The sequence below is a fragment of the Galleria mellonella genome, unplaced genomic scaffold (genome assembly GCF_026898425.1).
Source record: "Galleria mellonella isolate WM207_F2 unplaced genomic scaffold, CSIRO_AGI_GalMel_v1 utg99, whole genome shotgun sequence".
In the NCBI taxonomy this organism is placed as follows: Eukaryota; Metazoa; Arthropoda; class Insecta; order Lepidoptera; family Pyralidae; genus Galleria; species Galleria mellonella.
The window spans coordinates 3,576,374-3,604,070 of NW_026442184.1; the positions used below are offsets into that span (position 1 = coordinate 3,576,374).

Genomic DNA, 27,697 nt, shown 5'->3' on the forward strand with positions numbered 1-27,697 from the left:
AACACCAACGGCATTGCAGGTGTGCTGCCGGACTTTTAAAAAGGAATATGCTCTTTTCTTGAAGGTTATGATATCGTATCGGTTCGGAAATACTGCTGCTAGAAGTTGATTCCAAAGAGTGGAAGAAAGTGCCTTGAAAAATGTACGGTGGAAGACCACCACTCGTCCAGATGGTTGGGATGAAACTTTAGTTTATGGCGGGTTGTATGGTGGTGAAAATCAGCAGCAGGTATCAATCCGAACAATTCCTCAGAATTTAACTTTCGAATGAGCTGTAACTTTACATATATCTTTAGTTTTGGTGACTGTGGAGTACAGGCCACATATATTATTTATAGCTTTATGTTATAACAATCGATCCGACCCGGCTTCGCACTAGTTGACAGAATTTTCGAAAATCAATACTGATCGGTTATTTAGGTCGGTCTATACTGATCGGTTTATATAAAATGCTATAGCATTTTATATGTAATTATTTAGATTGACATAACTTTTTTATTTATGAACCAATTGAAATAAAAAAAAACATTAAATGTTAAGTGGAGCAAACCGCAACGCATTAGTGAAACCTGCATGCAAATCGGTTAAGCTGTTTCTGAAATTAGTGTGCACAAACGTACATACAAACAGACAAACAGACAGACAGACAAACAGACAAACAGACAAACAGACAAACAGATAAACAGACAAACAGACAAAAATTCTAAAAAAAATGTTCTATTGCGTGCGTATATTAAAGCCCTATTAAGTTTTTCTTATGTCTTTCATGTACACACAGCGACCAGTCACGATTTTATTTATTTATTCATTAGTACAAATATGTGTACATGGCGGACTTAATGCTAAAAGCATTCTCTCCCAGTCAACCATAGGGAAGTGTCAGAATACTCGAATGCGGTACTACTAATTATTGATATACATACATACTAAAATTACATATATAAACGAATAAATATATATAAATAACAAATATACTTACACATATATGACATATACTATATTATACACGAAATTGAGAATAATATAAAGTACTTACTGCTCGGATAAAGTACAAGAGTGAGCATGAACGTTTTTTTGAAAGACGGTTTAGTCGGTAGTCTCTTAATGGCATCAGGAAGCGCGTTCCAGAGTCATGAAGAATGTAGGAGAAAAGAGTTTGAAGCGTAACCAGTACGGTGAGAGGGGAAAGAGAGTGGAGAGTATTATTGGAACGAAGGTTACGTTCGTGAGTTTCAAAAAGATAATGGAATTTATTCCTTAAGTAGTTAGGAGACTGGGGGTTTCGAAAAAGAGTGTCGAGAGTACAAAGAGTTCTAACGTTTCTGCGTTGACGAATGGAAAGCCACTTGAGCTGAGACCGATATAAAGAAATGTGATCGAATTTGCGGAGATTGAAGATAAAGCGTATGGCTTGGTTGAGGAGACGGTCCAGCTTATCGAGAAGATCTTCATTAAGATCTGGATAACACACATCAGCATAATCAATAATCGGAATAATAAGTGCGTGAACAAGATTAATTTTTGTAGCGATAGGCAAAAAGTTTTTAAAGTTATTTTATTATATGTATTGATTTACCAAATTCGAAACTAACAAGCAACTCTGTTTCCTTTTGGCTTCCCTTTACGGTCCTAGTCTTCTAAGTTCCTTTCGTCAATATACATATATTTCCAATTTCCATTCCTGATTTCCTTTGTCGCCTACAATATTAATACAATATATGATTGTCAATATATTTTCGTAATGGCCGACGTCACAAGATGGCGGATCATAATATTTTTTTTCAATGCCCTTAAGAGCGTTCATGACAAAGTTATAGCAATTTACTGTCGCAATTATTCGTTAATTTTCAAAAATAGTTGAACATATTTCAATGTTTCCGAGTGATTTTTTAAAAAATGCTTTCGATAATAAACTAAAATATTAATCATGCAATAATATTATTATTATGATGTCACAATTTAAATTTTGATGGCAAAACTATATTTTATAAATAGATAGTAGTTGTAGATTTAAAGATTTAATTCCTTAATACTTTTTTTAAAATAATCATTCAGAAATATTGAAAATTGTTAGTTTTTTTGGAAGCAAAAGTTATGAACGCTCTTAATATATAATTAATACGTCATACAACTTAAATTATTGAAATCAACAACGTAATGACGTTATATGTACACTGACTTTTAAATACATTGCGAAAAATAAAAAAAACAAAAAAAGACCCGGTCAAGTGCGAGTCGGATTCGTGGCATGAGGGTTCCGTGCAAAATCATCAAGTTTAATTTTTTTTTGTGAAATACTATAAATATAAGATTTTAGATTTTTTTTCCTTTACTTGTACTTTATCATTAAAATTTGTTCAATCGTTTGGGTATTATTAAGTAACAAACATTTTTATAAATTTTGACATTTTTAACCGACTTCAAAAAAGGTTCTATGCACCACTGTATATTTATCAATTTGGGTATTATAATAAAAAGTAGTCTATGCTCTTCTTCAACCCATATATTACTTGTTTACTACATTTTATAATAAATTGGTAAAATAGTTAAGGTGCTAAAAAGCATTAAACAAATAAAGTACATTTATAATATTAGTAAGAATTAACAGGACACTTTACAGAGTTTTTTACCAGAGGGAGACTTTGTATAAAAGTCGATTGCTTGGGTACCTCTGTCCCATTCGTGTTTCTACCGTGAAGCAGTTGTGTTTGCATGGCTGTGTTTCGGTTTGAAGGGTGGAATATGGCGTGAATTTACAGAGTACAGAGGAATAACACCTGAGTCCTCAGGAATGGCAACGCATGGTGGGTATCATGGGCGAAACAGTATACTCTGTTATGTCCATGGTACTGCTCATGTCTATAGAGGACGGTTACCACTTTCCATCAGGTGGGCCGTCAGCTTATTTGCCATTCTAAGTTGTAAAAAAAAAGTAGATAAAAATATCGCAGAATCTTTTTGAAAACAGCTTGTTTCTCGCGGCTCTGGTCGCGTGAATTACGATCATAATTATTTTCGCCTTATAAAACTCTATGCAAATAGTATAAATTAAAAATGTACTATATGTATGTACTGCGTTAATATATTGTTAAGAGAGGAGCTGGCTGTAATTTTATGTACGTATCTTGAAAATTTGTCCATCAGTTTAGTTTTTTTTTTTTTTTTGATGGGTGAAAATGGTATGTTAACCTCGCCTACGCTAACAGGATACGCTGCCGGAGCACCAGTGAAGGGTGATAGATGAGAATGAAAACAGGCCAGTTAGCCCATCATGATGAATTCATCAGGAATTAACCATGATAGTTTCCAGGGAGAACCGCGAGGAGGTCGACCTGGTTGGGTATATTGCTAGCAATGGGATTCTCAGTCTCCATTACTAACAATCCCATTCTCCTCCCATCAGTTTAGTTAAAATATCGATTTTTAGAAAATAAAAGACTTGTTATTTTTTAAATTTATGTAATTTACAATTCAAATAAATTCATTTTAAACACATACGATCCTTCAACAATGACCTTCGATGGGATGTAGCGCTTTAAAATTCTCGTGATGTCACACGCAAGGAGACCGAAGATCACACATCTAGTATAATATAATGTAATAAAACAGAGATGTGGTTAAAAACAATAATCCATTGTTAAAAGACTGACACTATGTGGGACGGTCGTTCTGATAGACAATGTAACGAATAAATAAATTGAAAATTAATATAAATAAATTAATTAAATAAATTAAAGTCGACTAAAATGGTGTCGATTATTTATCTTCTTTGCGCGCCAATTCTTCTTGGCTTTGCGTCAACTGTGCCAGTACAAGATACTAAAAATGTGAAAGGGTATAATTCTGGATATCTCTCGGATTGTAAGTGGAAATATTATTTATATATTTATATTACACTTTATTGCACCAACTAAAAAGAAAAATAACAAATACAGTAAATATTAATGAGAAGTGATACAAAAGGCGGCCTTATCGCTAAGCAATCTCTTCCAGACAACCTTTGGGTAGAGGACATTGAGAAAAAGACAAAGGATAGGTGGCGCATTATTATTAATATTTTTTTATTACATCTGCCGTTGACTGTACATAATTGAACTAGAACTTCCCTGTAAGGAGAGTTTTGCCAGTAGTTAGTGGTAACTAATTCACCTGCCAAGCGTGGGCTTGGCAGGTGAATTAGCAACCGAAGTAAATTTTTGATAATGTTTTGAGAGTCCGTTGCTGCCCATGCCTTGACCAATTAATTTCTCTTAGTCTCTTCTTACGACACCCATGGAAAAGGAAGGGCTGGCCTATTCTATGCCAGGACCACACGGCGACGGTAGTCTAACATATGTGTGTGGGGGGGAAAGAGATTGTTAGTAATGGAGACTGAGAATCTCATTGCTAGCAATATACCCAACCAGGTCGACCTCCTCGCGGTTCCTCCTGGAAACTATCGTTGTTAATACCTGATGAATACATCATGATGGGCTAACTGGCCTGTTTTCATACTCATCTATCAGCCTTCACTGGTACTCCGCCAGCGTATCCCGTTAACGCAGGTGGGGTTACCATACCATTTTCACCCATCAAAAAAAACATATGTGTGTGTGTGTGTGTGTAAATGCAATATAATAGTAATGTTACTACTTATAGATATTAACTAGCTGAAACCCTGTATGTATTAGGTTGTTAAGTACACTGTGTTAATCAAAAACTGTCCTGTATCAAATTTCATTTATATTCATTTATTTTGTGTCAAATATCTTTTAAAATCACTTAAGAATAATAGCACAACTAGTAACATACGATGATTTATAATTTATATTTTTATCGATTAGAAATATTTAAAACAAAATAATATATAATAACAACAAAATACATAAAACAAAATTATATATATATATAATTTTGTTGTTCAGTTTTCTGTTTGACACTACTACTGCCCACTTACTACTTCCGCCACTATATTAGGTTGACTGGAAGAAATCTCTTTTAGAGATATGTTCGCCTTTGCTTACTTTGTTACTAATTTATTATTACTGTACATTTTTTTTTATATTATTATTTGTTGACAGGTCCTGGTAAAGAAAATCCAATACAAATTTCAAAGGAGAGTTTGAGAAAAATCCGTATTAAAGTAATAGGAGCTAAAGCGACACCGAGTTGGATTAGGAGGAAGTACAATTATTACCAAATTAAAGAGATGGCCAATGACCCCACAATGGACTACGGACAAAAGACTATACTCTTCATGAGTGGTTACTTTGACAATCCAGATTTACCGCCTTCCAGAATTTTCGAGAGTAGTTACAGAATGTTGGGCTATAACGTTTGGTTGGTAGATATTTATAAATTTGTGAACTACCAATTTCCTCAGTAAGTATTTATAATATAATATATCACCATCATCATCATCATCATCATATCAGCCTTTAACAGCCATTCGTGTTTCAACCGTGACGCAATTGTGTTTGCATGGCTGTGTTTCGGTTTGAAGGGTGGGATATGGCGTGAATTTACAGGGTACAGAGGAATAACATCTGAGTCCTCAGGAATGGCAACGCATGGGGGGTATCATGGACGAAACAGTATACTCTGTTATGTTCATGATACTGCTCATGTCTATAGGCGACGGTTACCACTTTCCATCAGATGGGCCGTCAGCTTGTTTGCCATTCTAAGTTGTATAAAAAAAAAAACTATCCACTGCTGAACGTAAGCCTAGGGGAGTTTTGCCAGTAGTTGGCACGCCTTACAGGCGGATTGACAACCCCAGTTAGGCTTTGGTGATGTTTTAAGAGGGACGATGCTGCCCATTTCTCGGCCATTAAATTACCTTATGATACCTTGCTTATGATACCTTATGATACTAAGTAATTAGTAGTAAAGCAAAAGATTTTTCAGACAAAAAATAATTTATGTAATTACCATCTTGTACTAAAATATAAATAATTTTATTTTTTTAAATCGCCATAAAAATTTAAAATTGTATCTCTGCACATCCTAAAGGTTGACTGGTGAAGAATGCCTATAGTATTAAGTCCGTCTTTTGTACCACATTTTACTGGTCAATAAAGTTTCAATAAATAAATATATAAAATATTCCAAACCAATTTAGAACTGATGGAGTTATGAGGTAAGAAACAAAATTAAATACAAACGATTTGGAAACCTCCTTCTTTTTTTCTTTCGGTCCAAAAACACAATAAACATACGTAAAAAAATACGTACATAAATATACGTATGGTAAAGTACACTTATTTTTTTTTATTTCAGAGTCGCTCGATTTGCACCTGTAGCTGGAGGTCATGTTGGGGAAATGATATATAACTTGACTCTTCAAAATGTTGGTTTCGATCCCAAGAAACTTGAGTTACTGGGCTTGAGTCTTGGTGGGGAAACTATCAGTTTCATAGCCAAATCTTTCAAGGCGTTATCGGGCATCAAGTTCAGTAGACTCACTGCTTTAGACCCAACAGGGCCCTGCTTCAGAAATTTAGGCCCGGAGTACAGACTGGACCAGAGTGACGCTGACTACGTGGAGGTAGTAAGCACTAATATGGATGGGTTAGGCCTAGCTACTCCAGTGGGTCATGTAAATTTTTATATAAACGGAGGGGAATATCAGATATCTGACGCTTATTGGATACCCTGTGAATTGCTATGTAGTCACGTTAAGGTCTACACGATATGGTATTCAGCATTAAGGAATCCAAACAGTTTCATCGCAATGCAATGTGATTCAGTGCAACAAGCTAGAGACATGAACTGTTACGATAGACAACACTTGGTTACTAATCTTCTGGGTCTCAACGTTAATAAGACAAAACATGGTATATTTTATTTGGCAACCTATCATACTTATCCTTACTATATGGGCGAGAAAGGATTGAAAAGAGAATTCGAACCTATTTCAAATTTTTTCAAAGAACTGAATAAAGATGATGTTATTGTTGTATAAATTGATAATAAAATATTTTACAGAATTTTGGTTTTTTTTTTTGGATTTTTTAACCACTGCAGTGTCCCAGTCTTTCCGCAACTGCAGTCCCCCCTCCCCTTTCCATTCCCACATAAATTCCTTATTCCTCCGATTTACGCATTTCTAACGTTCTCTTCCTTTTTTTCCTCAATCCTTTCCTACATACTATAGGTGGCGGAAACCACGAACAAATGCATTTCCAAAGAGGGTTGATGTCAGGCAGGCGGCCGGTCGTGTAAAACTATAAGCCAAATCTTTTTTGTATTATCAATAAAACATATATTATGTCGACCCCAAATAATAATTGGGATAAAAGTAGAAAGATGATGATGATGATCCTTGAAGATCTTGAATATTTTTATAATTAGAAAAATTACTACTACGTATATATCTTTAATTATTATTAAATTAAATAAAGCAATTTTTTCGTTTGAATTTTAATTAAACTTAATTCTTTTTTAATTTAAGAATCAACCAATATAAGTATTGGTTTTATTAGTTGAATATAAAATTGCTTTGAAAATTAAAGACTAGTGGCTCCATCTTTTGCAATGTAAGATTATTAAAATAAAATAGTATGCTATGTATTTTGTTAGGATAAGTTGAAAGTACGTTCCGCTAGGTGGCGGTGTACTCTTTTAGGTCCTTTTTAATTTTAAACATTAAAAATAGATGGCACTGCAAATTTGTGAATTAGATACTAATCATAACTTTGTTATTGGGATATGAATTGATATATGATATGATATCATAAAAAAAATGTTATTATAGTAGGTATATTAAGGTACTCAGGGTTCTGTTTACCAGATATTAGTAAATTCAATATTAAATTGAATTAATTATTGAACGAATAATTTCCATTTTAGTTTCCTTGCTTTTATAAATACTAAGTATGTTACCTAGGTACATATATAAGCAAAATAATTTACTTTTTTACATTAATATTAGATACATACAAAAATATTAATAACATGTTTTAGGATTTAGTGTTGCTTGTATTATGTGTATTTTTTTTAATTATTTTAAACAACGTAATTGTGTATATGTATATATGAGATGTTTTCTCCCGTGAACGCTCAGGTTATGGAATGAGCTCCCTGTCGAGGGTTTTCCAAGAAACTACAGTATGGAGTTCTTCAAAAGGGGGGTAAAGATGTTTCTTCAGGGCCGGCAAAGCTCGCATAATACCCCTGATATTGCAGGCGTTCATACGAGTAGGTTACGGTAACCGCTTAATATCAGGCGGGCCGTATGCTTGATGATCAGTGGTATAAAAAAAATATGTTGTGCTCCTTTGTTATCTCTTAGCACCTTAATGGATCAACAAATTGTCATGAAATTTGTTATACACGTACTATATTGAATGGAAAAGGAAAGAATTTTTAGACCAAAAAAAATTTATTATGTTGTTTTATTTAAACTATTTTATTAATTTATAACAAGTTAAAATCCGAAATCGCAGGAGAACATTTTATTTTAAAGAGTGGACAACACAGATTAAATAGAATATGTCAAAAGTCTTGAACAACTATCAATCTATGTTCAACGTCAGGACAAAATAGAAGGCGGCAAATTTAAACATTACAACAGTTTACCTCGGTCAATCAACATAACAACGGAATCGTGGTTAAAAGTCAGTTTACAAATAACTGTAAAACAAAAAGTAAATGTAAGTATTTACTAAAATAATATCGAACTGTTTAAAAAATCATATAGATGGAGCAGCTGTTGACCTGAACTCTTTTGTTGTCGCACAACTGTTTTAAGTGTACAAACTTATTATTATCAATGTCAATATTAACCGAAAGGGTCAGGACTTCACAATGGACAAGCGAAAACCCTTTATACTACTCTCGAATCTCGAATTTAAACCTTAACTCGTTAACGCAAGGTTGATATTACAATACAAACGTGGCTCTGTAGCTACGGCCTGCATAGAGTAGGGTCAACGAAGAAATTGCTCTGTCAATGTTGGTTGAATTTTTTTGCGGCTACCAACCGGGCAGCTGGCGTGATTTGAATGCAATTATTATTCTGCTGACCGTTTTAGCGTGATCTTGTTTCAATGCTATCATAAAGGACGCATTGGGTATTATAATCGTGTATGGGTATTTTAGATACCGGTGATTAGGAGAAAAAATGGTCCCGTTTAGCTTTGTTTCGAGGACTTTACAACTTGCTTTACTTTGTTCCGGGTCTGATGTATGCGATGAGGCATGGGACAAATAATGGGGATATACTGTATAATAATTACCATGATGTGCAGTACATATCTATTATTATGCAATACCATTGGTACGGATACAGGTTGTTCTTTTTTTTTTCGAAAATTTTAATTGTTGCGTTTTTGGAAATTTAATTTATTTTCCAAGTATTTCTTTGATGCTCTATTAATGAATACTAAAACTAGTTTTAAGGAATGGGTTATGTTAACCCTTATTTGCATAATGGTGGAAATTTCCATCATAATTTGTATTGTATGCCCAAAAATATATAAAAGAACAAATTCACTTTAAATTGATCGTGTCTGGATACTTTTTTAGTGTCCATTGTAGAAAAAAAAAAACATAGCTGTCAAATTTATTTTTTAACCATTTTTCCTTTAATTTTGAACATGCATTATATCACCTTGATTTATTTCGCCAATAAAAAAAATCATGCAAAGAAGGATTAATTATCAGACTATATAGAGTATTTCAATCGTTAATTTTCTTTCAAGACAGCGTTTTACCAGTTTCATTGAATATTTCTTGTCAAGAATGTTGTTAAAAGATTGCTTTTAGCGATAAGGCCGCCTTTTGTATATGCACATTCCGTATAAATACTCCTTGTATACATCTCTTTTGTTATTTTAACTAAATAAATAAGAGTTACAAAAATTACAAAAAATCGGGGCTTCCATACTACTAAGGCCGTATTTATCAATTTTTCAATTAATCATGATAAAGTATCATATTATGAATGTGTTTATAAAGTGGAAATTTGTTTCTAGTCCATCAAGTCCTTAATTGAATAATAACACTTGTCCAAAAGCCAACAGTAGGTATATCTTTACCAGAGGGAGACTTTGTACAAAAGTCGATTGCTTGGGTACCTCTGTCTCATTCGTGTTTCAACCGTGAAGCAGTTGTGTTTGCATGGCTGTGTTTCGGTTTGAAGGGTGGAATAGAGCGTGAATTTACTGGGTACAGAGGAATAACAACGCAACGGGGAATGGCAACGCATAGGGGAGGATCATGGGTGAAACAGTATACTCTGTTATGTCCATGGTACTGCTCATGTCTATAGGCGACGGTTACCACTTTCCATCAGGTGGGCCGTCAGCTTGTTTGCCATTCTAAGTGGTATAAAAAAAATCTTACGTCATATTACTTTTCTAGACTGAGATCAGACCGAGAGTGAATTGAGGCCGAGATTAAGTGTGAATTCGGCTTAATACATACATATTCATGCAGATACAGTCGTCGAGTTATTATGGGACAGTGGGGGTTAAGATTTTTAGAGGAACTATTATATTATAATATTTTATATTTATTAAATTTATATTTTTTAAATTTATTAAATGAACTATTATATTTTATTATAATTAACATTATATTTTTCTTTTTTGTATTTTTTTGCGTTGCCATATCTCGGGTGTTATTCCTCTGTGCCCTATAAATTCACTGCCATATCTCTCAAGCCAAAACACAGCTATGCAAAGACAACTGCTTCACCGTAGAAATACGAATGGGACACAGGTGCCCAAGCAAACGACTTTTGTACAAAGTCTCCCTCTGGTATTATCCGTTAACTGACCGCTGCTGAACATAGCCTCACCCATAAGGGGGGTTTTGCCAGTAGTTGCCACGCTTGGCAGGCGGGTTGGTAACCGCAGTTTGGTTTTTGGTGAGGTTCTAAGAGGGACGCTGTTGCCTATCCCTCACCTTTCCTTAGTCGCTTCTTACGACACCCACGGGAAAGGAAGGGGTGGCCTATTATATTTCTGGGACCTACACGGCTTATAATTTAAGATTGTTTTACAAAAAAAAAAACTATATTAATTGTGGCAAAACCAGTTATTTTGATTTTAAAACTAAACTACTGATGTAATTTTGATGAAACTCCTATTGGACCAATTTGTGAATATATTCTTTCAAATAATAGAATAATTTTCCGAATCGGTTTATAACTGACGAAGTTACAAGGTAATAAATATAGAAAAAATAATGTACTTAACCGAATTGAGAATCTCCTTTTTTGAAGTCGGATCAATATACTCGTCGTCAAGGCACAAAAGAACAGGTGAAGTGTCATCACTAGTTATTATTAGTACATACATTTACATCCGACCATTTGTTAACCCATAGCGTGTACTTATTGCAAGTTATTACAGAAACCATTATAAAACCTACCGGTGTTACCCGATAATCGATGGGACGACTTTTTCATTCAATTTTATCATAAAAAAAATATATATTGTAAAATAACTGTTCCAATTAGTCAGAGCCTGTTATAAGTTTGTGTAACTAGTTAAGTGCTCGACGCTACTGAAGTATGGCCGGGACATAGATCAGCAACACCTAGATAGACTGTCTCCTTTTAAACGCATCGACAAAACGAGCATGCTAATTAAAATAAATAATATGAATATCAATATACATATTCATAAATTATTAAAATATCTATTTATATTCGAAGTATAGCAATACGTCGATATTGTTTTACTTTTCAATATTCTTAAATAATTATTTAATAACAATTAAATTGTATCCACAAAAAAACCGACTTTAATTGTGGCAAGACCAGTTTTTTAATATAAAAACTAAAGTCAATGAAACAATTTTAATAAAATTTCAATGTGATCAATTTGTAAAAGTATATGCTTTGGAATAAAAAAAAAACATTACCAAATTAATTTACAACTGATGTAGTTTTTTTATGCAATTTAGAATAGCAAACAAGCTGACGGTCCACCTGATGAAAAGTGGTAACCGTCGCCTATAGACATGAGCAGTACTCATGATGCGTTGCCATTCCTGAGGACTATTTTCCCGATATTCCTGAGGAGTAGTTATTAAGTAACAAACACATACAGATATATTATAAATTGTGTCATAAGATTTTTGTACATCGTGACAAATACATCATATGTAGTTTGTTGATAATTTTTTGGAACATTTTTAACATTGAACACTCCATCTATATATTTATGATCTAGTCTTGGCTCAGGTGAAATATTATATTTATTAATAGTGCGTGGTTGGAACACTGGTAATACAGTTAATAATTAAGTTACTAAATTTAGTATTAAGTTTGGAATACCTTATTTTTATGAATATATTTTAAACTGTATAATTATTATCGTACCAGCTGTTCCACCGCATTTCCATTGCTGAATATAGGCCTCCCCCATAGACTACCATAACGAATGGTCACTTTATCTAGTGGGGGAGGGGTCGTCCTATACAGAGTTTGCCGGTATGGGGTCATGGACTTTTCTTCCTAATCGGTTGTCAGTTTTTCGAGCTATGTGACCAGCCCATTACCACTTCAGCATGCTTATCCTTCGGGTTATGTCAGTTCTTTGGTTCTTCTGAGAATGTCCTCATGTTAAATTGTGTATAACAGTAAAATTCATTCTATCTTAGACATTTGTGCCAAAACTAATATGAGACCAACACGAGAGTAAAAGAATTATTCTTTACTCGATAGATATATCATCATATCGGCTGTTAGCTGTCCATTGTCGATCATAGGCCTCTCCTATAAAGGGGGTTTTACTTGAAGTTGCTACGTTTGGCAAGCGGGTTAGCGTTTAGTATTGTTTTAACAGGGACACAGCAGGAGGAGAAGGGATTCTTAGTAATGGGGATTAGTAGCCATATTGCTAGCAATATACCCTGCCAGGTCAACCTCCTCGTCGTTCCCCCTGGAAACCATCATGATTAATTTATTGTTAGATCCGTCACGGTGGGTTAACTGATCTGCTTCATCCTCGCCTATCATCCCTCACTGGTGCTCCGCCAGTGTATACCGATAGCGCAGGCGGGATTACCATTCCATTATCATCCATTAAAATAAAAACAAGGGCGCTGCTGTCCATTTCTCGATCACTAAGTTCTCTTAGTTGCCTCTTACTGCACCTAAAGGGAAAATAAGATGGCTCATTCTATGTCGGGGCCACACGAAAAATATAGAATTATAAGTACCCATAATACACTATCATATTTTTTTAATTTTTCACAACAGACTCAAAAGCCTTGCTCGTTTCACGTTCGAAACAATTTCAATAATTACGACCATGTGTCAAATTGTATGTTAGCGCATTTTTTTTAATCCTCCAAATTATTGGTATTCAGCGTGTCGTATATTTTTACGTTAAATACGTACTTACATAGTAATTTATGTCTTATTTGGTCTTTTAAGCGTTTAAAATGAACATTGGATTTCGTTTTGCAGACATGTATATTACTTTGAAAGTTGATGATTGTTTATGGTGGCATACATTTTACAGTGTGGCCAAGAACCAGTTTTGGATATTTTGGGTTCGTTGCTTTCATAATTTACCATAGCAGGAAGCTATATACGATTTTGTTATTGTATTTTTTGTTGTTATTGAATATTAATAGAAGAACAAAATACAAGAGTGTTTATTAGATGCTTTTATTTATATCATCATCATCATCATACCAGTTAACTATCCGCTGCTGAACAGGGCCTTCCCATAAGGAGGGTTTTTTTATGGGTGAAAATGGTATGGTACCCCGCCTGCGCTAACGGGATACGCTGGCGGAGCACCAGTGAAGGGTGATAGATGAGAATGAAAACAGGCCAGTTAGCCCATCATGATGAATTTATCAGGAATTAACCGTGATAATTTCCAGGGGGAACCGCGAGGAGGTCGACCTGGTTGGGTGTATTGCTAGCAATGGGATTCTCAGTCTCCATTACTAACAATCCCTTCCTCCCATAAGGAGGGTTTTGCCAGTAGTTACTACGCTTGACATTTTGGTGATGTTTTAAGAGACGCTGTTGCCCATCCCTCGTCCATTAATCTCCCTTAAATGCCTCTTAATGACATATATGGAAAAGGAAAGGATGGCCCATCCTATGCCGGGACTACATGGCAATTATTATATATATAATATTTATTTTTTATTTTTTTAATGATACATAGAATTACAAACAAGCTGACGTCTCACCTGATGTGAAATCGTAACTGTTGCCTATAGACATAATGAACACCATAGACATTATATTGAACTATGTGTTATTCCGTTGAAGCCCATATCACTGGTTAGTTGATTAGAATTATTTTATTTAACACCATGGACATTCCATACATTATGCCCATAGTAGGTAGTCCTGTTGTCTTCCTATTCCTGAGCACTAGGATATTATCGTCATCATCATATCCACTGATGAACATAGGCCTCTCTTATAGACTATCATAAGGAACGGTCCCGAGCTACCTGCATCCACTGACTCCCTACAGTGTATTTGAGGTCATCAATCTATATAGTCATAAAGGGGCAATGTCCTACCTTAAAAGGTCCAAACCTTAAAATAAAAGACCCCAAAAAAATAAACAGCTTGCTTTTTCGAAGTCACTTAATTACGGCTCTGTATCTAGTTAAGATGTTATACCTCTGTAATATTTCCTATATCTTCGAAATCAGACTGATAATGCTGATAATTCAGCTTTATAGTCGCGCCCTCTCCTGTATTTTTCAAGGAAACAAATCCTTGCCTGTCGAAGAAACGTGCGAACATTTAACTATTCAAAGTCTAGCTCGAAACAAAGGCTTAATACAGTCCTTAACATCTCAGTCCTCTATTCAAAGGTCCTCGACACGCGTGCCTATACCCTAAGTGGACCTTTATCTGCTACTTAATCACGTCAAAGATTACGTTTCTCCTTTTAAAGTTAACCCTATATTGTCTGGCCATTCTTGTAGCGCTACAAATTTACAGAATAACACGAAACACCATGTTAGGAGCCGTCTCGCAAGGGAACGTTCCATTTATTTTAACAGCGCACGCAGTTCTGCGTTTCTTACACGATTCCGGCAAACGTACATAATTTAAACTAATATTATAAAGAACGGACCAAGTAAAACAATTCAATATACAGAACATATACTACACCAGAGGGAGGCTTTGTATAAAAGTCGTTTGCTTGGGCACCTCTGTCCCATTCGTGTTTCAACCGTAAAGCAGTTGTTTGCATGGCTGTGTTTCGGTTTGAAGGGTGGGATATGGCGTGAATTTACAGGGTACAGAGGAATAACACGTGAGTTCTCAGGAATGACAACGCATGGGGGTTATCATGGGCAAAACAGTATACTCTATTATATCCATGGTGCTACTCATGTCTATAGACGACGGTTACCACTTTCCATCAGGTGCGCCGTCAGCCTGTTTGCCATTCTAAGTTGTATAAAAAAGATGACTAGCTGTTATAATGAGTTCATAAAGTAAGTTTATTTTTTTTAATAAATATTTTTTTAAAGTTAATTACAGCTCACATTTTTATTGGAAGAATTGAAATGGATTCCATTTACGAGTATTTCGATTTCAATCACTATTAATTTAGGCTATGGTCTATCTATGTACAATTTTATTCAAATTTGTTTAACAGTTTTAGCGTGATTGACTATCCAAATATATACAGGAACTTGTATTATAAGGTATAGAGTAGGTATCATTCCATTTGTGAAGTGGGTGGTGCTGATGAAGCATAGAGGCGGACGCTGATGGAACGCCGTCACACTTGCATCTTTCTGCACACTTAGCTACATTATGCACTGCACGGGCGGCGGGCCATTGCCAAAAAGAAAGAAGCCTAGCACACGGGGTGTCTGCATACTTCGACTAAAGTGTTTTGATATTTTGTTTAAAAAAGTTTAACTTTTAGAGCATAACAACGAAGTTTCGTATTATATTTTACACATCTTAATAATATTAATTATTCATTTCTTATTAAAGCAAATTGTCGTGATGAAATTATAGACAAAGATTATGAGCAGGTTATGTCGTTGTCAGTTTATGACCGCCATATTTCTTTTATATTATCTTCATGTAGTCTATGGTTATATCCACGATCCAAAGCAATAGATGAAACTAACTTTGGTTGTGTTATATGGTGGGAAAATGTTTTGTTTCACCCAATGTACATAAGCACACCTAAACATATGTAATAACCCTTAATAATAACTCTTAGTAAACTGGAAAACACAGTACTTTAATTAACGTAACCCATTCATTAAAACTAGTATTAGTATTCATTATAGGAGTCTGAAAAAAAATTTTTTAACTAGAATATATATATATATATATATTCTAATTAAAAAAATATATTATATATTTATTATTTATTATTTCTATTCTATTTAATATACATATATATGTATATTAAATAGAATAGTGAATACATGGAATGAGTCACGTTAATTAACATATTGTATAATATTATGAAATAATAAAGCTGAAATAAAGTAAGAATGTTCACAAAATACAAATTTCAATTACTATTAAATCATAAATAAAAATAAATTTACCAAAATTGGCAAAGCCTACTATACAATCCCGTTAATAAAGAAAAGAGTAGGGTACACAGGGGATCTTCGGAAGCGGGGGCGTTGGATCCCACATCGGATTTTCTTTTTGGACGAGTTTTCGACAAATAGATGTAGACGTCGCCTTGAATATTCAAATGGATCGATAAACAATACTTGTTTTTTTTATTTAGCTTTTGTGACGTGTTATTTAATTTTATTTTACTTTTATTATAAGTAAACAAGCAATATTATTTATTTATTTAGGTTTGAAATCTAATCTTCTAAGATTAGATTTCAAACCTAACTTCTAAGATTAGACTCTAGTTTTAGATTTCGAACCTATTCCATAACAACTAGAAACAAATAAAATTAAGGTCTGCCAGTAATATTTTAGATTGTATATGTAGATAGAGCATCGAGTCTCAAAAACAGGTCAACTTTTTGTTAGCTAATTGTCAAATTAGCTGACCCGTTTTTTATCTGTATTCTATTTATTTAGGCATAAATTGTATCTTGACGTGTTATTAATTAATAAAATGAGTATTTACGCATTAATAAGATGCAGAAATTATAAGACAAAATAAATATAGAAGTTATAAATGTATCACTCATAACTATTTATTATGTAAAATCATATGAAAAAATTGACCCGTTTTTCTCGAAGCATTTCTATGGGGACATTCTATTTATATAATCTAAGCGTGATATATTATATATGAACATATAGAAATATATATGTCAACACGATAAAAATTAATAGTAACCTTTCAATAATATTCCTAAGTCATATAGTATATAATAAAGTTGGTTTTATATGCCCGCTACTAACAGTCGTACTTGGGTTCGATTCTGAAGCGTTCTGTCTCAAAATCTAAAATTTATTTTTTTACCTGTAGACCAGTATGACTCAAATTACTATAAATAATAATGAAATTTTGTTTATTAGGAAAATTTTAAAAATAGGTAATAAATGTATATTATAATTGCCATCATCATCATCATCATCATATCAGCCGTTTACTGTCCACTTCTGGACATAAGTCTCTACCATAAGGGGAGTTTTGCCAGTAGTTGTCACGCTTGATAGGCGAGTTGGCAACCGCAGTTAGGTTTTGCTGATGTTTTAAACGGGACGCTGCTGCCCATGCTTCGACTATTAAGTAATAATTAATATATTTTAATGTAATAATTTCAATTTTTTTCAATTTTTATTTAAGGTATTTTCGTAATAGTTCTATTAAAGTCTTTAAGAAAAGAAAATTTGAAAACAATGTTAGAGAAAATTGGAATAAGACGTAATCTTGGTAGAATCGTGATATGACATTTTTTTCATGTGGAAAGCTCTTAAATAACAAACTATTAACATAAAATTTCTAAGAAATAAAACAAACGAAAATGACTGTAACTAAATAAACTTATTACCACAACAATTTGAAATAGGATTCGAAGTTTCAAATGCACTAGAATTAGTCGAGGGTTGCTATTATTAAAAATTTTAAACGTGTATAGTTTTAATTGAATAATATTCTTTACAATGAACCCCGGCGTCCTCTAGCGTATATAACCGTTACATTTTCCTTTACACGTGCTCTGTAAAGAAAATAATAATACATAATGAACATTTCATAATGTTTAATGAAGCCCATATTCTCAAGTCATTGGTCTATAGTGAAAATTAATAAGGTCTGGGGACCCTTTCGGTCTAGAAAAGGGTTATTTCGTGTGGAAATTAACGAGTACTCTAAGAATTTTGCGACAATGTAAAAAGAATAGGTCCAAGTCTTTCAATGTTTATTGAAGTGTTATTAAGAGGATTCATTTGAGGGCGGGGGCGTTGAATTCGTGGGCGCTCAGGGGTTCTAGCAGCCAAGAGAGGTAAATAGCGGCTGCGGAGCACCCATGACGCTAGACATCATAAAACTAAAATAAATCTAATCTCACGTTTTTATTTTTTTTTTTATTTATTCAAAAAGGTACACACAACAGGTTACAATTAATAACATTATAAATATTCATATAATAAAGATAATAGTTTGAACTAGATTGAGACCCAGACAGGTGTACACACAGCATGGTTAAAGCAGTTGGCAAACACTGTTTACTAATCCAGCAAGCAGTGGTCGTTTTTCAGCTGAAATAATGATCCAGTACCTGGTTATCAAAAGAGCATGGGCAACCACGAGGTTTTCTAGAAACCGGCGCTCCTGTTTGAGGGTTTAGATTTCGTCAGTAGGTTTTAAGTTTAGGTATATATGTAACTGTTATTTACTTGTAACTATTGAAGTGTGGTATCGTGACACACTCTACTTTTGTCTTACTACTTACGTCACTCTATCTAGTAAGGGTTCGTCCTACACTACATTTGCCTAAACGGGGCTGCCACTCAAGAACTTTTCTTCCCTATCGACTATCGGTTCTTAAAGCTATGTGACCAGTTCATTGCCACATCAACTTGGTTCTTCTGCGGATATCCTTATTTCGAGTTCTATCACGCAAAGAGACTCAGAACATAGTCCTGTTCATAGCTCACTAAGTAACTTGAAGCTTTTGCAAACGGGCAACTTTTCACGGGCAAAAATCGTTTGTTTGGGTACTTCTGTCCCATTCGTGTTTCAACCGTGAAGCAGTTGTGCTTGCATGGCTGTGTTTCGGTTTAAAGGGTGGGATATGACGTGAATTTAAAGGGTACAGAGGAATAACACCTGAGTGCTCAGGAATGACAACGCATGGGGGGTATCATGGAAGAAACATTCTACTCTGTTATGTCCATGGTACTGCTCACGTCTATAGGCGAACGGTTACCACTTTCGACAGGTGGGCCGTTAGCTTGTTCGCCTTACTAAGTTGTATAAAAAAAAAAGCAGAAAATATTTATATCCCTTCCTGGAAGAGATCGTTTTTAGCATTAAGACTGCCCATTTTTTTCTCATTGTAACTGTTTGTATTGTCACTTCTAATTGTTTGTATTTATAATAAGTTTACTATTGTAACTTTATGGAGGAAACAATAAAGATTATCTATCTATAATATATATATAACTCAATCATCATCATCATCATCATATCAGCCTTTAACCGTCCACTGCTGAACATATACTTCGACCTTGAGGGATTTTGCCAGTAGTTGCCACACTTAGCAGGCGGATTGGCAACCGCAGTCAGGCTTTAGAGACATTTCAAGAGGGACGTTGCTGCCCACCATTCGCCGTCCCTTAGTCGTCCTTTACGACATCCACAGGAAATGAAGGGGTGGCCTATTCTATGCTGGGACCACACGGCTAATATAATTATATAACTAAATACACGCGGGAAACCCTAGGTGTGCTAGTAATTCAACATAACCTGTACTACCTAAGATGAAAGGTACAAGCGTCCCACTGTAATGGAATTAATTAGTTAGAATTATGCAACGAGAAGAACGTCGAGTCAAGTTACCCAATTAGTTAACGTGTTTAGTGTAACTTGTTTTGTGCTATAGGCCTTTTGAACCCGAGGAAATTGTATTAGTTCTGAAAGAATTTCATGTGACCAAGGATATTTTGTAGGTAAGACCTTTGGGTATTAGAACTAATATTATTAATATGAACGTGAGTTTATTGACCTCAAAATTATTCAAAAATAAGGCAATGTCCATGGTACTGCTCGTGTCTATAGGCGACGGTTACCACTTTCCATCGGGTGGGCCGTCAGCTTGTTTGCCATTTGCTAAGTTGTATAAAAAAAAAGGTTCGCAATTCGTAGTTGTATTTTTTTTTATTTCGTTTGTTACCTCATAAGTTGTAAACAGATTTGGAAAAATCTCTTTTTTTTATCTGAAATGTTAAGTTATATAGAAATTTTATTAATTTCGATTCAGTACTTTGGTGTTTTAAATCAAAATATCTAGTTTTTTTTGTATTTATAATAAGTTCACTATTGTAATCTTATGGAGGAGACAATAAAGAGTATCTATCTATCTATTTTACTCGTATTACATCTTGGTGTTTAAATTATATATTATGTAAATGTATTTATTGGAACCATAAAATTTTTTACAAATTACAAAAGTAGGGTAGTGTCGATAACAGCCACATTAGTTAAAATAACTGTGTGTAAAATAAAATGATTTACCCAATTATAATGAAAAATAAGATTACTGTCTCTTTATATTTCATGTATACGGCAGCGAATAGGTAAGTATCTATTAGTGAAATTAAACAACTTTGCTAAAACTTGAGGCAATTTGGACATATTTTTTATACTCTTCCGGTTAAAAAAATATAGGGTATATGTTACTGCATATAAAAATATGTAATAGATTAGTATATATATATATATATATATATATATATATATATATATATATATATATATATTTTTAATAAACACTTAAAAATTTATATATATATATATATATAATATATATTGAAGTACACAATAATTGTACATATGTATATAAATTTGAGATATTATTTACACAAAGTAACATGTTACATCATGTTTGATGTATAAATAAATAAAAAATCAATAAAATTACGAAGCAACATTAACTGGTTTTATCATTATTTTTAATAAACACTTAAAAATTTAATTAAAAAAATGTTTTGAATAGTAACTAACTATATTGGAAGTAAACCCTCTTAATTCGAAATACTATTAAAATGTGTTAATAATTTTCATTGTTATTCTATACCATAAATAAAAAAAAAATTTTAGTCAAATTTACACCTCCTATTTTGAAGTCGGTCGTAAAGCGATTTCACGCTTCATCGGAATTGTTAATAAAATGCAATTTTCTCTTTTGCCAAAATATTAATGGAAAATACCAATAGTAATTAAGTTGGAGCGGAAGTGTGTGCCGGCAACATCGCCGCCGGAGTCCGCACGCCGGATATTGTCAGTTGGCACCCCTGCCGGCGTTTGATGGATTCTTATTATATGCAAAAAGTCTATAAAAGGTATGTACAGGTCGAATTCGACATCGTTAGCTGTACGTAAAACTAAGTTTTATAAATAATCTAAATATAATAAATCTAAATAATCTACACATCATCATATCAGCTGTTTTTTAATGGGTGATAATGGAATGGTAACCCCGCCTGCGCTAACGGTATACGCTGGCGGGGCACCAGTGAGGGACGATAGGTGACGATGAAAGCATATCGGTTAACCTATGGCGATGAATTCCACTAGAATTAGCCACGATGCTTTCCAGGGCGAACCGCGTGGAGGTCAACCTGATATTTCTACATAGTATTGCTAGCTATGTGTCAGTTAGGCTCCATTACTGACAATCCCTTTTCCTTACATATCAGCTGTTATCTGTTCACTGCTGAACATAGGTCTTCCACCATAGACTGCCATAAAGAACGGTACCATTCCTACGGCAGTTTACCATTTTGGCGATTTTGCCAGTAGTTGCTACACTTGGCAAGCGAATTGGCAATCGCAGTTTGACTTTTGATGTTTTAAGAGGGACGCTGCTGCCTAACCCTTTGACCATTAAGATCCCTTAGTTGCCTTCTACTACACTCATGGGAAAGGAAAAGGTGGCTCATTCTATGCCGGTATCACACGACACATATTCATTTACTTAAGAAGAAATAAGTTAGTAATATGTTAATATGTAAACCCTCCTACTATAGGTCTTCCCTATATGGGGGAGGGTTCCCATATAGGTCTTCCCATATAGGGAACACCTGGAGGGGGGGGGAGTTTAGCAGTGGACAGTTAATGTTAATAGTTATAATAATAATAATATAAAAATGTTAAATATTATTGTGGTCAAGTGACCAGTAATTTTCAATTTTTTTCTAAATAAATTTTATTATCTATGAATAAGTTTATTTTTCTTTAACTATATCTCTCTATGCGTGATCTATTCCATTGTCTTTACCTACTTCCGAAATCCACGACGAAGTAACGGTCAAAAAACTAGTGGAAGAATTATAATTTCGTCATTTCGTCTCGAATCGACACCGGCAAATCAATACATGAGTGACTTATTAAAAATAACCTACCACAAGTCCGTAATGCACCCTACACACCCCCAATTTTATTTACTCTCGTCGCATTGGGATAAATCGATGTTCTTGAGGGTGGGGGCTGCGCGTGCGTAATAAAAATGGCGGCCGAAAAATGTCGGAAACAAAAAAATGGGGTTCGCCCCCGCAGCTAGGGTAAGGAGGGCTCGCGGTGAGATAGAGCTGCTAGACTCGTTAAAATTACTGGCTTCGTTTTGGAAATATTGTCCATGAAACGTGGAATCTACCTTTACTAATATTATAAATGTGAAAGTGTGTTTATTCGTTTGTTACCTTATATCGCCTTAACGACATAACCAGTCATTTTGAAATTTAATATTTATTTATTTATTTATAAAAGACACACCAACAATATGCTCACAACAATTAAGCAGACAATAAACAATGTTATTAGTAAATAAAAGAGAAAAACTACTATTAAAAAATGCTTAAATCTAAATTTAACCAAAAAATCTCACTCCTCACTACCAAGCTTAAGGCCATATGAACACATCAATTAAAGGTGTATACAGCTCTCACAGATAAGCGTCAATGTACACGTATTATATGGGATGGAGAAGGATATAGGCTTTTTATCCAGGTCAATTAACATATCCGGATTATATAGGCGAAGTCGCCGGTAAAAACTACATATAAGAACAATTAAAATCAAGCGAAACAAAAATGCTTTGGTTTCATGGAAAATGTAAACAATGGAAAAAATTCTTACTAACATTTTAAATGTGAAAATTAGTTTGTTTGTTTGTTTATTACTTCTTATCGCTTAAACAATCACATTTTAGTATATAGGCACTATATGAAATGACACACACTATTTTTATCTCGCTCAGTGAACATATTCCAGTCATGCAGACGACGTCGCGGGTAAAAGCTAGTCGTTCCTAAAGTTATTATTTACGTATATATTAATATCGTATCCTCACTAATATTATAAATGTGAAAGTGTGTTTGTTTGTTTGTTACCATTAGCAGCTTAATGACTCACATTGAAATTTGGTATACACGTACTATATGGACTTTTTATTTCGGCAATGAACATCCCAGTCACGTAGACGAAGTCGCTGGTAAAAACTAGTATTAAAAATAAAAACTTAATGAGATACAATAAAAGCAAAAACAATTAAATGTAATCCAACACTAACACAAAAAAAAAATCAGAACACGCACGTACAGACAAACGGACACTGACGTACGCTTTTAATTTAAAAATAGAACGCTTTTGCTCCTCTACCGTACACTGAGCCAGGGGGTGTGTCTTCCCCGACGGTGCCGCCCTCTGTGGGGGTAACGATCCCCTACGCGACTCAACACGGACTTGTGTCCCGTTTACACGTGCCAGTAAGTGTGGTTAGTGCACTGGCATGAAATTAGTGTAGGGATTACACTGGACTATTTTTAATAGAACTTTTTTTTTTTATTATTAATATGTATATATATTCAAAGAAGTTATATTTACTTGTAACTCAATTATGGATGAATGAAAAATTCTTTATCGTTTCTCTAAAACATTGATACATAGTACTTAAGTAATAACAATAGATACCTAATGTATATTACACAAAAAAAAATTAAATATATTTAAAATTAATGAATTAACCAATAAAGTACTTTTATTTTTAACTTTTAAACCGACTTAAAAAAGAAAGAGGTCCTCAATTTTGTTGTACTTTTTTTGTTTCTTACCTCATAGCTCCGTTAGTTTCATACACAGATTTCGAAAATTCGTCTTTTATTAGAAAAGAATGAACTTGCAAATTGGTTTATAGAAATTTAATTAAAATTGATTCAGTAGTTAAGTTTTTAAATCAAAATAAGTTAGACGGTTAACCGTCTAAGTTATTGTTGCTGCCACAATTGTTTAAACAATTGTTTTTTTTTTTTTTTGTAAAACACAAACTGAAATTATAGAAATAAGTATTCGAAATAAATCAACTAAGACATTACGTAACATAAACGAATTGTGATGTTTGTAACACATTGGACGATGTTCACCATATGATATCTGAATGTACGAAATACAAAACAAAAAAGGGAAGTATTGATACAGAAATATAGTCTCAATAGACAGGAGATTGGTTTATTTTCAAATATACTCGCAGAACCACATTGCGGAATGGCAAAATCTTTAATTACTATATTTCTGTATCAATAATTCCCTTTATGAAATAAACTACTAAGATATTATGTGTTATTTATTTATGTATTAATGTTTTAAGTATGTAAGGTATTTTTTTAAATTATGGTATGATGAAGCTGACATAGGATAGGATAAAAGCCTCTAAATAAAAAAGATAAAAAAAAAACATAAACCAAAATTAGGTCCCTATTTTCAAAGATAATATTCTTTGAACCAGATACGAACCGGAACATCGCAATTATGGTTCGTATCTGGTGTAATGCGTCGACCCAAATAATTAAATTAATTATAATAAATATTATATTTAAATATTATTAAGTATTAATTATTATTAAGTTATTTTATAATAATTATTTTATTTTAGCGAAAGCTGAAATTCTTTACAACAGTAAAAATATTGTTATCAAGAGTATTTCTTTTATGCATGTTTTTTTTTTTAACAATTCGTAAATGAACCGGTCAAGTTAAGTTACCAATCTGAATGCTCACTAACGTAAAAACAAAGAGACTACTTCGTCACAACGATCTTTTGATTTTAATATCGTTATTTTTGGGTTTGTATTGAAGTTTTCAAAGAAATACTGTATTGAATTATCAGTTCCAAATACTATTCGGAACTAATTTATACTATTATTATAAAGAGGAGATGTTTGTTTGTTTGTAATGGATTAACTCAAAAACTAGTTAATTGATTTTAAAAATTCTTTCAGCGAGTAAGTAATATAGGCTATATATAATGGTAATTACTAAATTAATTTTTTTTAATATATTTTATACGACTTAGAATGGCAAACAAGCTGAGGGCCCACCTGTTGGAAAGTGGTAACCGTCGCCTCTAAACATGAGCAGTACCATGGACATAATAGTACACACACATATACTCTTTCGCCCATGATACCCCCATGCGTTGCCATTCCTGAGGACTCAGGTGTTATTCCTCTGTACCCAATAAATTCACGCCATATCCCACCCTTTAAACCGAAACACAGCCATACAAACACAACTGCTTCACGGTTGAAACACGAATGGGACAGAGGTACCCAAGCAATCGACTTTTGTACAAAGTCTCCCTCTCAATATTCTAGATTTAGAGGTTTCAACTGTGTATTGATATTTAAGTCAGTCAGTAAGGGAAAGGGATTGTTAGTAATGGGGTCTGACATCCATTGCTAGTAACATACCCTATCAGGTCGACATCCACGCGGTTCCCCCTGGAAACTGTCGTGATAATTTCTTGTATTAGTCCCGTAGGGCTAACTGACCTGCTTTTATCTTGATTTATCATCTATCACTGATGCCCCGCCAGCGTATACCGATAGCGTAGGTGGGGTTACATTTCCATCGTCACGTATTAATTTTTTTTTAATAATTTTAATAAGTAATATAATATATAAGATATTAGAAAGCGGCTTATCAAAACCTATATCCGGAGTATAGCTTTGTATGGACGTGAGACGTCGACATTAATTCAGAAGGAAATGGATAAACTTAGAGCCTTTGAAATGTGGTGCTGGAGAAGGATGGAGAAAATTAGCTGGAGGGATCGAATTAGCAATGAGGTGGTCCTGCTTAGGGTTAAGGAAAAAAGACAAATTATTAGAACTATTGAGGACAGAAGGGGAAAAATTTTGGAATAATTGATACGACACGGCGAACTTATGAACATTATTATAGAAGGTAAGATAGAAGGAAGAAGGGGGAGAGGGAGACTGAGACATAGTTATATCAGGCAGATCAAGGAAGGAGTTGGTGTCGTGTGGTATCAAGTGGTGAAGAGACTAGCTGAAAATCGTAGTGAGTGGCAAGAGCTCTACCGACAAGAGCGCAGCTCTAAATAGGATAGATAGGATATAATATATATGTATATGTATATATATATAACTATATTAAGGTTTCTTCGCAACGCGCACGTGACATTTCTAGTGTTGTAGGCGTCTATAGGCTGTAGTAACCGTTTACGACAGGCTATATGTTTGTTTGCCATCTTTGTATCATAAAATATAAAAAAAATTATTCAATACTATAAGAATAAATAGGTGCTAGTATAAACACCAAAGCTCTTTACCAAGGTATTAATAATTACGGTATAAATCTTTTTCTATCTTATATACTTATAATAAATCTGTAGAGAGGTCAATTCTGTACATCAAATATATTTCCAAAATAACTATCAGGGGGTGATTAGTGATCGATACTGATGCCAAAAATGCAATCAGTAAAATTTTTGTCTGTCTGTCTGTATGTTCGTTATAGAAACAAAAACTACTCGACGGATTTTAATAATACTTGGTACAATTATTCTTCATACTCCTGGGCAGGTTATAGTATACTTTTCAACACGCTACGATCAATAGGAGTAGAGTAGTGAAGGGAAATGGGTCTGTTACATCAAAACCACTGAACCGTGAGGAAGGACATAGGCTACTTATTTTACGAACAACAACGGAAATGTGGACAAAGTCGCGGGCTACAACCAGTGTGAAATAAAATCAGAAATCATTCCTAATTAATCCTATGGCATTTAAATAAAAGCGCGCGAAACGAAAATTTGAAAAAAGAACTTCCAATTAACTCGGGAGCATTCGACGACTTACGAACTAAAACAAGGGCACATTGCACTTACACGGCTAGGGGAGGGTGAAATGCATAAACAGGGGTGTGCAGGGGGGGGGGGCGGCAAGAACACAAAAATAGGGTGATAAAATGCGGCGGCCATCTTTGCGCTCGCCCCCGCTCGCTGTCGATTTTCGTTTGATGGAAATGTGTTTAAAATCTTAGGCATTGATTATGATAATAAAATTATGGGCACATTTCAACGATTAAGTATAGACTAGAAAGTCTATATTTATTCTTAATTATATATTCTGTATTGCACTAAAACATACAGTACTATTAACAATTAGTAATAAAGTAAGCTAAGGTAAACTTATCTCTAAAAGAGATCTCTACCAGTCAACCTAATAGTAGTATAGGGGGGGGGGGGGAAAGGGATTGTTAGTAATGGAGATTGAGAATCCCATTGCTAGCAA

General features: G+C 34.0%; 1 protein-coding gene across 1 annotated transcript; it reads left to right on the plus strand.

Annotated features, from left to right (window-relative positions):
• The first annotated feature begins 3,598 nt into the window (after positions 1-3,598).
• LOC113521404 (pancreatic lipase-related protein 2-like) lies at positions 3,599-6,971 on the plus strand. The gene is made up of 3 exons (XM_026906934.3): positions 3,599-3,861; positions 5,061-5,361; positions 6,262-6,971. The coding sequence occupies exons 1-3, from the start codon at positions 3,747-3,749 to the stop codon at positions 6,944-6,946; spliced, it is 1,101 nt and encodes a 366-aa protein (XP_026762735.1). The 5' UTR covers positions 3,599-3,746; the 3' UTR covers positions 6,947-6,971.
• Positions 6,972-27,697: the final 20,726 nt, after the last annotated feature.